The following is a 12,205-nucleotide window of genomic DNA, read 5'->3' as shown; positions in this document are numbered from 1 at the left end:
CATGCCCCGACGGAAGACAAAGACGAGCAGACCAAGGATATTTTCTACGAGAATATGACCGCTGCTCCGCCCATGATATTAAAATCGTTCTGGGAGATTTTAATGCGAAAATAGGGAAGGAAGACATTTTTGGTCCAACAGTCGGAAAGTTTAGCCTCCACGAGATAAAGCCCAGTAATGGGTTGAGGCTGATAGATTTCGCCGCGGCAAACAACATGGTAGTTAGTAGCACCAGATTTCAACATAAAAATATTCACAAAGCCACATGGGTGTCACCCGATCAAAACCGCCGTGTTTGCCTTCAAAAAACTTCTTTACTGGAGCTTCTTCATCCATTCTGACAACATGACTTAGCCAACGCAGCCGTTGTATTTTGATGCGTGTAACTATGCTATCGTCGTCATACAGCTCATACAGCTCGTGGTTCATATGTCGCCCATATTCTCCATTAATGCAAACTGGTCCATATATTTTACGAAGAATCTTTCTCTCAAATACTCCAAGCACTGCCTCATCTGCTTTCACAAGTACCCATGCTGAAGCTGGACATTGAAAAGCTGCAAACACAACAAATGGCAGCGGCATACTCCACTCGACTGACCCAACTGCTTGATGAAAGCTCTCCTTGTTCCGATGATATAATCGCGCAGTGGCAAACTATTGCCCACTCCATGAAAGATGCCGCGAAATCCTTACTTGGGTACCGGAAGCCTCCTCCAAGAAACCAATGGTACGACCAAGAGTGTCGAGAAACCAAGAATGCGGTATATAAAGCAACCCTGCAATCAGTAGCAACGCGTCAGATGAAGGAGAGGTATCGGGAGAAAAGGGAGGTGAGAAACGTCTATTCTGCAGAAAGAAAAAGGAAATGGAAAGACGTGAGTGTGAGCGAGTTGAGATGTACAGGAGTCAGAATCAAGTCCGGAAATTCTACCAAAGAATTAAACATCAAACCGATGGCTTTGGTGCAGGTACATCCTCCTGCAGAGACAAAGAAGGAAATCTGGTAACTGACACAGATAACATGCTGAGGATATGGAAAGAACATTTTACCCAACTGCTAGTGTCCGATGTTGGCGGCGAAGAGGATACCGCAGAACCAATCCCTAATGATGGTATAGAATGTTCACCTCCTAGCCAGAATGAGGTCCAAGTAGCAGTGACCCAACTGAAGAACAACAAGGCAGCAGGAGCCGACGGGTTGCCCACTGAACTATTTAAGACCGGAGGCGACACGCTGATAAGGCGTATGCATCAGCTTATCAGCGCATTCTGGCTAGAAGGACGCATACCCGATGATTGGAACCTCAGCATACTATGTCCCGTACACAAGAAAGGAGACAAGACGGAATGTGCCAACTACAGAGGAATAAGTGTCCTCCCCATCGAATACAAGATACTCTCAAGCGTACTGTGTGAAAGATTAAAACCTAAAGTCATTGAGATAATTGGGCCCTATCAATGCGGCTTTAGACCAGGTAAATCCACCCTAAACCAGATATTCACACTGCGCCAAATCCTGGAAAAGACTCGAGAAGGACAAATCAACATCTACCATATCCTTGTTGACTACAAAGCCGCCTTCGATACTCCTTTACGTTCAAGGGTATTTCAAGCCATGTCTGAGTTTGGTATCCTTGCAAAATTAATAAGACTCTGCAGGATGATACTTGCTGATACTCGTTCCTCAGTAAGAATAGGAAAGAATCTCTCCGAACCATTTAATTCCAAACGAGGTTTCAGACAAGGAGACAGCCTATAGTGTGATCTTTTTAATATCCTGCTGGAGAAGATTATACAAGATGCATATGTGAATAGATATGGCACACTAATCACAAAAGAACACATGCTACTCGCCTATGCCGACGACATCGATATCATAGATCGGTCACCGGAAGTAGTAACTGCAGCCTTTGAAAGAATCGAAAGAGAGTCAGTGAAAATGGGTCTGGTAGTAAATGGAGATAAGACGAAATGGATGGTTTCAACTCCCAAAAAGTCTTGCACAACCGAGCAGATGAAGAAAATGGAGAAAGTTGGGAAACACAACTTTGAGGCAGTCAGTAACATTATCTTCCTCGGCACCACCGTAACCGAAACGAATGACACCAGTTTTGAGATTAAGCGAAGAATAATTCTGGCAAACAGATGCTACATTGGACTAAGTGAGCAATTTAGAAACAAGGCCACATCTCGGTAGACGAAGATTACAATATACAACACACTGATACTACCCGTGCTGTTATATGGTTCTGAAGCATGGTTACTTGTGAAAGCAGATGAGGCAGTGCTTGGAGTATTTAACAAATATTCTGTCATAGCCAATTAAAAAAAATAAAATAAATAAAAGCGTGCTAAGTTCGGCCAGGCCGAATCTTATATACCCTCCACCATTGATCGCATTGGTCGAGTTTTTTTCCCGGCATCCCTTCTTAGGCAAAAAAGGATAAAAGAAAAACTGTGCTCTACTATTAGAGCGATATCAAGATATGGTCCAGTTTGGACCACAATTAAATTATATGTTGGAGACCTGTGTAAAATGTCAGCCAATTCGAATTAGAATTGCACCCTTTAGACCGATAAAGACCAAAATAAACACGTATGTAGATGGTCATGAGAGAATTCGTCGTACAACATTTCAGGCAAATCGGATAATAACTGCGACCTCAAGAGACACAAGAAGTCAAGATCCCAGATCGGTTTATATGGCAGCTATATCAGGTTATGAACCGATTTGAACCTTATTTGACACAGTTGTTGAAAGTAAGAATAAAATACGTCATGCAAAATTTCAGCCAAATCCCCAGATCTGTTTACATGACAGCTGTTTCAGGTTATGAACCGATTTAAACCATACTTGGCACAGTTGTTGGATATTATAACAAAATACTTCGTGCAAAAATTCATTCAAATCGGATAAGAATTGCGCCCTCTAGAGGCTCAAGAAGTCAAGACCCAAGATCGGTTTATATGACAGCTATATCAAAGCATGGACCGATATGGCCCATTTACAATCCCAACCGACCTACACTAATTAAAAGTATTTGTGCAAAATTTCAAGCGGCTAGCTTTACTCCTTCGAAAGTGTGCGTGATTTCGACAGACAGACGGACGGACATAGCTAGATTGAATATATATACTTTATCGGATCTCAGACGAATATTTCGAGTAGTTACAAACAGAATGACAAATTAGTATGCCCCTATTCTACGGTGGAGGGTATAAAAAATCTAATTGGACAAAGGAAGGTTTTCATTCGTAAATTCCTAAGATGTTAATTTACAGAAAGAGCAACTATTAGGAGCACAATCAAGCTTCTCACTTAATTAATTTGCTTTCACGTTTTTAAAGACATAAACTCAAATTGGAAAAATTTTCTTGACAGTCTTATACCTGGCAACAAAAACTTTGTAGAATAGTAAAAGCCATGGAGGGTATACGTCCAGCTGTTACCCGCATGAAAGTTGAGGGGGCAGATACTCACAACCCTCAGAATATATTTAACGCAATTACAGATGTTTTTGAACGCTCTTACTCTACCACCCAGACCGCGTGTTCGCTTGCTGACCAGAGAGTGGCTCACTGTAACATGATGTTGGATTCTCTCACGGTCTCTAGCAACACAGCTGAGTTCACAAATTTAGAAGAAGTTGAGTATAATGTCAAAACACTGAAAAATAACAAATCGCCTGGTATTGATGGTATTAAAGCTGTTATGTGAAAACAAGTGTCTCATGTTTTCTTAACATCTTGGTTGTAATTTTCAACTGGTGTTTAAGTCAAGCTAATTCAAAAATTCGAAGGTCATCCCTATTCTGAAATCCGGAAAATTTTTAAATCGCCTTCTAGCTACGGCCTATCAGTATGCTGAGCATAATAGCGAAAATATTGGAAACAAGTAAGAGCGTGCTAAGTTCGGCCGGGCCGAATCTTATATACCCTCCACCATGGATCGCGTGTATCGAGTTCTTTGCGCTGTATCTCTTTTTAGGCAAACAAAGAATAATGAATAAGAACTGTTATGCTATTCGAGCTATATCAAATTATAGTCCGATTCCGACCATAAATGAATTGAATGCTGAACATTGTAGAAGTCATTGTGAAATATTTCGGTGCATTCGGATAAGAATGGGCCTTGTAGGGGCTCAAAAAGCAAACTCGGGAGATCGGTTTATATGAGAGCTGTATGAAGCTATAGATCGATTCAGACCATATTGAACACGTATGCGAGAAGCCATTGTAAAAAATTTCTGCCAAATCGGATTAGAGTTTCGCCCTCTAGAGGCTCAAGAAGTCAATATCCCAGATCGGTTTATATGGCAGCTATATTAGGTTATGTACCCATTTGTGCCATACTTAACACAGTTGTTGGAAGTCATAACAAAACACGACATGCAAAATTTCAGCCAAATCGGATGAGAATTGCGCGTTCTATGGGCTCAAGAACTCAAGATCCAATATCGGTTATATAGCAACTATACCATGTTATGAACCGATTTGAACCATACTTAGTACAGTTGTTGGAAATGATACCAAAACACCACATGCGAAATTTCAGTCAAATCGGAAGAGATGTGCACCATCTGGAGGCTCAAGAAGTCAAGAGCCAAGATCGGTTTATATGGCAGCTATATCAAATTTGGACCAATTTGGCCCATTTACAATCCCAATTGACCTACATCAATAAAAATTATTTGTGCAAAATTTCAAGCGACTAGCTTAACTCCTTCGAGAGTTAGCATGTTTTCGACACACAGACGGACGGACAGGGCTAGATGGACTTAAAATGTCATGACGATCAAGAATATATGTACCTTATGGGGTCTTCGACGAATATTTCGAGGAGTTACAAACAGAATGACGAAATTAGTATACCCTTAAAAAAGCATTTGACTCGGTGTGGTTTGATGTTTTAGTCTTCAAATTAAACCAATTAAGCGTCCCAATTTATTTGCAAAAGATTATCAAAGACTTTTTGAACGACAGAAGTTTTGCAGTCCATGTTATTGGTGCACGATCCTCTGCAAGAAAAATTCCAGCTTGAGTACCCCAAGGTTTGTTTCTTTCACCAACTTTGTACTCAACTTTCGTGTTTGATTTCAAAGTACTACAAAAGCAATCGGTTGCTTTTTATGCTGATGATTCTGCTATTATGAGTGCGGGCAAGCCACTGTACGACAAACGCAAAAAGTATCGAGTTCTTCACAAAAATACTTTGATAAATGGAAGATAAAAATAAACGAAGGCAAAACCTAAGCAATAATATTCCCATTTAACAAATCGCCGAAGCGAATTTCCATCGAAGCGTTAGATTTCAATGGATCTGTTATTCCGATATCAGATCCAATCAAATATCTTGGTATACATTTAGACAAGAAGCTAAATTTTGCAAATCATATAAATATCAACCGACACCAGGCATTAAAATGTGGAAGACCCCTTCACCCTTTGTTTAACAAGAAGCCCAACCTTAATGAGAGCAGTGGTGGATGCCCACCACCATTTGTACACCACCTTTCGTTAAAATCCGGTGAAAAATGCATACCTTATGCCCCATAGCAGCTATATCGAAATATGTTTCGATTTGGACCAAATACTAAAAAGTACAAGTTATTGGTTAATTGTGTAAACCGATCTGAACCATATATGACATGGATGTCGAAGAGCCTAACACAACTTACTGTTCTAAATTTCGGCGCCTTTTATGGCCCCAAAACCTTAAATCGAGAGATCGGTCTATATGGCAGCAATACGCAAATCTTGATCGATCTAGACCAAATTGCAGAACTTAACTCACTGTGCCAAATTTGGGCGACTTCGGACAATAAATGCGTGCAAAGTTTCAGCTCAATACCTCTATTTTAAAAGACTGTAGCGCGATTTCATCAGACAGACTGACTGACAGACGGACGGACATGGCTAAATCGTCTTAGATTTAGATTAACTTCGGTGGTGGGCATACAAATAAGTTGCGTATCTACAATAGTGCATTCGTCCCATAATGACCTATGGTTGTCAAGTTTGGTTTCCTCTCTGCTCTAAATCCAACTTGAAGAAATTACAAAAAATACAGAATATAAACCTGAAAATTATTCACAATTTCTGCTCTAGATATTCAATTCGTCTCTTGCACTATTCTTCGTGCACTCACTATCTTGTTTCTAGACTTAACCCAAAGATATGAAAATAAATGTAGATTTTTTTGTAGATAAAAGTGTTCTTAAAAACCCCAAAAAATATCCTGCCCGAATTTTTTTACAAAACACCCCATTCGAGCGGAGATGGTTTCAAAATCGGCATTTTTAAGTAAATTTATTGAAAGGTTACAAATATTGTTAGGTGCAAAAAATTTTTTGCATGGGTTTAGGGGGGGGATCTGGGCCTTGGAAAATTTGAACTCTAGGGATTTTTTCAATTTTTATACCCTCCACCATAAGATGGAGGGTATACTAATTTCGTCATTCTGTTTGTAACTACTCGAAATATTCGTCTGAGACCCCATAAAGTGTATATATTCTTGATCATCGCCATTTTATGTCGATCTAACCATGTCCGTCCGTCTGTCCGTCCGTCCGTCCGTCCGTCTGTCCGTCCGTCCGTCTGTCCGTCCGTCCGTCTGTCCGTCCGTCCGTCTGTCCGTCCGTCCGTCTGTCCGTCTGTCCGTCTGTCCGTCCGTCCGTCTGTCCGTCCGTCCGCCTGTCCGTCCGTCTGTCGAAAGCACGATTACTTCCGAAGGAGTAAAGCTAGCCGCTTGCAATTTTGCACAAATACTTTTTAATAGTGTAGGTCGGTTGGTATTGTAAATGGGCTATATCGGTCCATGTTTTGGTATAGCTGCCATATACACCGATCTTGAGTCTTGACTTCTTGAGCCTCTAGAGTGCGCAATTCTTATCCGATTGCAATGAAATTTTGCCTTTAGTGTTTTGTTATGATATCCATCAATTGTGATAAGTATGGTTCAAATCGGTTCATAACCTGATATAGCTGCCATATAAACCGATCTGGGATCTTGACTTCTTGAGCCTTTAGAGGTCGCAATTATTATCCGATTTGCCTGAAATTTTGTACGACGGATCCTCTCATGACAATCAACATACGTGTTTATTATGGTCTGAATCGGTCTATAGCCCGATACAGCTCCCATATAAATCGAACTCTCTATTTTACTTCTTGAGCCCCCAAAGGGCGCAATTCTTATTCGAATTGGCTGACATTTTACACAGGCCTCCAACATATAATTTAATTGTGGTCCAAACCGGACCATATCTTGATATCGCTCTCATAGTAGAGCAAATCTTTTCTTATATCCTTTTTTGCCTAAGAAGAGATGCCGGGAAAAGATCTCGACAAATGGATACATGGTGGAGGGTATATAAGATTCGGCTCGGCCGAACTTAGCATGCTTTTACTTGTTTAATATAAAATTGCCTATTTTGAAGTATAGCACCCGTTTTAGTTGACATTTCTTGTTAAAATTATTCAAAAAGCATCTACAATATGTCCCCTGTACAGATAAAAAAGAAAAATTTATGTATTTAAGCAAGTTTTTTCAATAAAGACAAATCAATGAAAATACCTTTATTGACAAAAATGCAAAAAATGCACTTTTTCACATTTTTTTGATATCCAAACTGCATAACTTTTAACTGAATAATCTTATGTGGACACATTTTGCGGCAAAGTCGTTGTACATTTTGTCATAAATCTAAAACACGCATAAAACAAGAAATAGAAATTAAAACTCGTATATCCCCGAAACCAGTGGATATATTGTGCACCTCAAGCGGACTTTTTTATAGGGATTTTTGAGCACTATCCAACAAAAAAGGATTTTGAAAATCGGACCACAATAAAGATTTGGCAGCCCCAACAAATTTTCGAAGTACCGAGGTAACCAACTTTAGGAGCCTGTCCAAAGGCGTCCGGACAACCCAGGGTATTGTTGCATTTGAAGGAGAAGAGCCAGACCCATCGATAAGTATACTGATTGGCTAAGAGTCACTTCCTGATTCGATGTAGCTATGTCCGTCTGTCTGTCCATGTATTCTTGTAATCAAGGTACAGGTCGTATTTGTTGTCCGATTTTCACAAAGTTTTGGACAAGTCTCTTTTTTGGTCCAGGACCGACCGATATTGATTTTGAAAAAAATCGGTTCAGATTAAGATATAGCTCCCATATATATCTTTCATCCGATGTGCTCTTTTAAACTTGTAGAACCCACAACTTTGGTCCGATCCTTACAAAATTTGGCACGAAGTGTTTCTTTTAATGTTCCAATATGTGTGCAAAATTTCATTGAAATCGGTTTAGATTTAGATATAGCTCCCATATATATCTTTCATCCGATATGGCCTTTAATGGCTGTAGAAGGCATAATTTTGGTACAATCTTCACCAAATTTGGCATGATATATTTCGTATGATGTCTTAATACGTGTGCAAAATTTCATCTAAATCGGTTCAGATTTATAACTTTCATCCGATTTGACCTATTAAGGCTGTAGAAGGCACAATTTTGGTCCGATCTTTACCAAATTGACAATACAATGTGACAATACAATAAGTGAGCAAAATTTCATCACAATCGGATCAGATTTATATATGGCTCCCATATATATCTTTTATCCTATATGGTCTTTTAAGGCTGTAGAAGGCGCAATTTTGATCCGATATTTACCAAATTTGATACGAAATGCTTTTTGTGACAATGAAATAAGTGTGCAAAATTTCATCAGAATCGGACCAGATTTATATATGGCTCCCATATATATCTTTCATCCTATATGGTCTTTTAAGGCTGTAGAAGGCGCAATTTTGGTCCGATATTTACCAAATTTGATACAAAGTGCTTTTGTGACGTCCCAATACGTGTGCAAAATTTCATCAGAATCGGATCTGATTTATATATAGCTCCCATATATATCTCTCATCCGATGTGGTCTTTTAAGGCTGTAAAAGACACAATTTTGGCCCGATCTATACCAAATTTGGCACCAAGTGCTTTTTTTGACGTCCAAGTATATGTGCAAAATTTCATCAGAATCGGATCAGATTTATATATAGCTCCCATATATATATTTTTCATCCGATATGCCCTTTTAAAGCTGTAGTGGCCACATTTTTGGTCCCATCCTTACAAAATTTTGCAGGAGATGTTTTATTTGACGTCGCACTGCATGCAAAAAATATCATCAAAATCGAACCAGATTTAGGCAAAGGTCCCATATATATTTTTTTTTTATACGTTTCGACTTCTAAGGCTGTAGCAGCTAAACTTTTGGTCCAATTTCTACAAAATTTTTCATGAAATGTTTTAACTCACATCCAAATACGTGTGCAAAATTTCATCAAAATCGAATCATATATATTTTACGCGTTTCGAATTTTAAGGCTGTAGAAGCCACAATTTTCGTACCATCGTAAGAAAATCGTAGAAGGTTCTATTCGATATTCCAATAGGTATGTATAATTAAAGTCTGACTAAATTTTGATGTAAGTGCCATATATTAAAAGTAATACGTAGACTCGGTGGTGTTGGGTATTATATAGTCGGCTCCGCCCGTCTATTGCCTTTCCTTTCCAGTTTTTATACCCTCCACCATAAGATGGGGGGTATACTAATTTCGTCATTCTGTTTGTAACTACTCGAAATATTCGTCTGAGACCCCATAAAGTATATATATTCTTGATCGTCGTGAAATTTTATGTCGATCTAGCCATGTCCGTCCGTCTGTCCGTCCGTCCGTCCGTCCGTCCGTCCGTCCGTCCGTCTGTCTGTCGAAAGCACGCTAACTTCCGAAGGAGTAAAGCTAGCCGCTTGAAATTTTGCACTAATACTTCTTATTAGTGTAGGTCGGTTGGTATTGTAAATGGGCCATATCGGTCCATGTTTTGATATAGCTGCCATATAAACCGATCTTGGGTCTTGACTTCTTGAGCCTCTAGCGTGCGCAATTCTTATCCGATTGGGATGAAATTTTGCACGACGTGTTTTGTTATAATATCCAACAACTGTGCTAAGTATGGTTCAAATCGGTCCATAACCTGATATAGCTGCCATATAAACCGATCTTGGGTCTTGACTTCTTGAGCCTCTAGAAGGCGCAATTCTTATCCGATTGGAATGAAATTTTGCACGACGTGTTTTGTTATGATATCCAACAACTGTGCCAAGTATGGTACAAATCGGTCCATAACCTGATATAGCTGCCATATAAACCGATCTTGGGTCTTGACTTCTTGAGCCTCTAGCGTGCGCAATTCTTATCCGATTAGGATGAAATTTTGCACGACGCGTTTTGTTATAATATCCAACAACTGTGTTAAGTATGGTTCAAATCGGTCCATAACCTGATATAGCTGTCATATAAACCGATCTTGGGTCTTGACTTCTTGAGCCTCTAGAAGGCGCAATTCTTATCCGATTGGAATGAAATTTTGCACGACGTGTTTTGTTATGATATCCAACAACTGTGCTAAGTATGGTTCAAATCGGTCCATAACCTGATATAGCTGTCATATAAACCGATCTTGGGTCTTGACTTCTTGAGCCTCTAGAATCGATCTCTCTATTTTACTTTTTGAACTCACAAAGAGCGCAATTCTTATTCGAATTGGCTGACATTTTACACAGGTCTCAAACATATAATTTAATTGTGGTCCAAACAGGACCATATCTTGATATCGCTCTAATAGCAGTGCAAATCTTTTCTTATATCCTGTTTTGCCTAAGAAGAGATGCCGGGAAGAGAACTCGACAAATGCGATCCATGGTGGAGGGTATATAAGATTCGGCCCGGCCGAACTTAGCACGCTTTTACTTGTTACTGTTTTTTTCGATTTTCTCCCACTTCGCTGCACTGATGTTTCGATAGAAGAGTACGAATCATACTCCCAAATTTAGAATAAAGTTGATACAGTAACGTCCTGTGGGATTTTAGTACGTTTGTATCGCACAAAGTATGTATTTGAACAAAACATAGGATGAACAAATAAAGTAATGTAGATGCGAGAAAGACATATGCCTCTGGGCACCAGCATCATAACATTTAAAGGAACATTCAATTTTAAATAGGCACTTTAGGGTGTAGCGAAGCACACAGGGCCAGCTAATATAATAATAAAACGTTGACAATGAATGAGACACAAATTATCGTTGCAATTATTATATTATTTTTGGTCCTTACAGGTATTTTCGGGGCACCATTTCGCTCCAAAGAATCGACGCACTTACCTTAAAGGTTCAGTCCGTTTGATTAAAAATGTTTTTACGTTAAGCATTTTCAAATGATTGTCACGGCTTCCGCCGTTGCCCGGCTCTACCTCATAGGCATCATTCAGACATTTCAATGTGGCTTCCGATATATGAACACGACTGCAAAATAACGCACCGATTATATGAACTGGGTACTGCAAGAAAAACTTACCCCGGAATTCCACCAGATTCCATATGATTTGCAATAAATACATCATTGGACCATACATCAAAATGCCATTTTTTGTTGCCAAGTACACCACACATGACGGAGCCGCTGTGGATGCCTATACGCATGTTTAAATCGACCTGTGGAGAGAAGAACAATACACATTGTTGGAATCCAACTTTTTCTGGAATAAACAAATAGGAAGGCATTTAGTTCGGCCGGCCGCAATATATTTCCTCCACCGTGCGTTTCGCACTTGTCAAGTTCTTTAACCTTCGCAGGTCCGAATATATTTATGTATGTTGCGGTCCACGATCAACCTGAGCGGGTCAACTACATAATTTAGAGGAAACTGGCATACACATATATCCCAAAATTTCATATTTGTGTTGAGAAAAATTGAAGTAGACAGCAAAATACAAGATCCCCTCCAAACGATTCTCCCCTCCAATAGGCTCTTTAAAGAACTTCTTCACTGGTGAAGGCATGTGCCTGACCAAAGTTTTAATTGCCTGCCTGTTCTTTTACATTTTTAATTTCTGGTTTTTAATGCACAATATTTTGTAGAGTATTAGAATCCCACATGGATGGTTTCGAAAAACAACGTATAAAAAAAGTTAAAATTAAAAGCAACAGTTGAGGCAAATCAAGGTTACTATTTACTTGTACAGAAAATACATTTTTAGCCACTGTAGTAGAGTAGTAGGCTTCTTTATTTTTTGAATAAAATTTTATAATTCACGAGCTGACCCGGGCCCGCTCCGCTGCGCCTTCTTTTA

General features: G+C 39.3%; 1 protein-coding gene across 7 annotated transcripts in view; it reads right to left on the bottom strand.

The window, feature by feature from the left end:
- LOC106094892 (adenylyl cyclase 78C) overlaps window positions 1–12,205 on the bottom strand; it is a 384,230-nt gene that overhangs the window by 86,433 nt on the left and 285,592 nt on the right. For all 7 annotated transcript variants that reach the window (XM_059361192.1, XM_059361191.1, XM_059361193.1 and 4 more), the window contains 2 exons: window positions 11,430–11,566; window positions 11,237–11,377 (listed from right to left, as the gene is read on the bottom strand). In XM_059361192.1, coding sequence (XP_059217175.1) covers window positions 11,237–11,377; window positions 11,430–11,566 — 278 coding nt within the window. The remainder of the gene's footprint in view (window positions 1–11,236; window positions 11,378–11,429; window positions 11,567–12,205) is intronic.

The sequence above is a fragment of the Stomoxys calcitrans genome, chromosome 1 (genome assembly GCF_963082655.1).
Source record: "Stomoxys calcitrans chromosome 1, idStoCalc2.1, whole genome shotgun sequence".
Classification (NCBI taxonomy): domain Eukaryota; kingdom Metazoa; phylum Arthropoda; class Insecta; order Diptera; family Muscidae; genus Stomoxys; species Stomoxys calcitrans.
The sequence above is the reverse complement of the archived record's forward strand: the minus strand, read 5'-3'. Positions and strand labels throughout refer to the sequence as shown.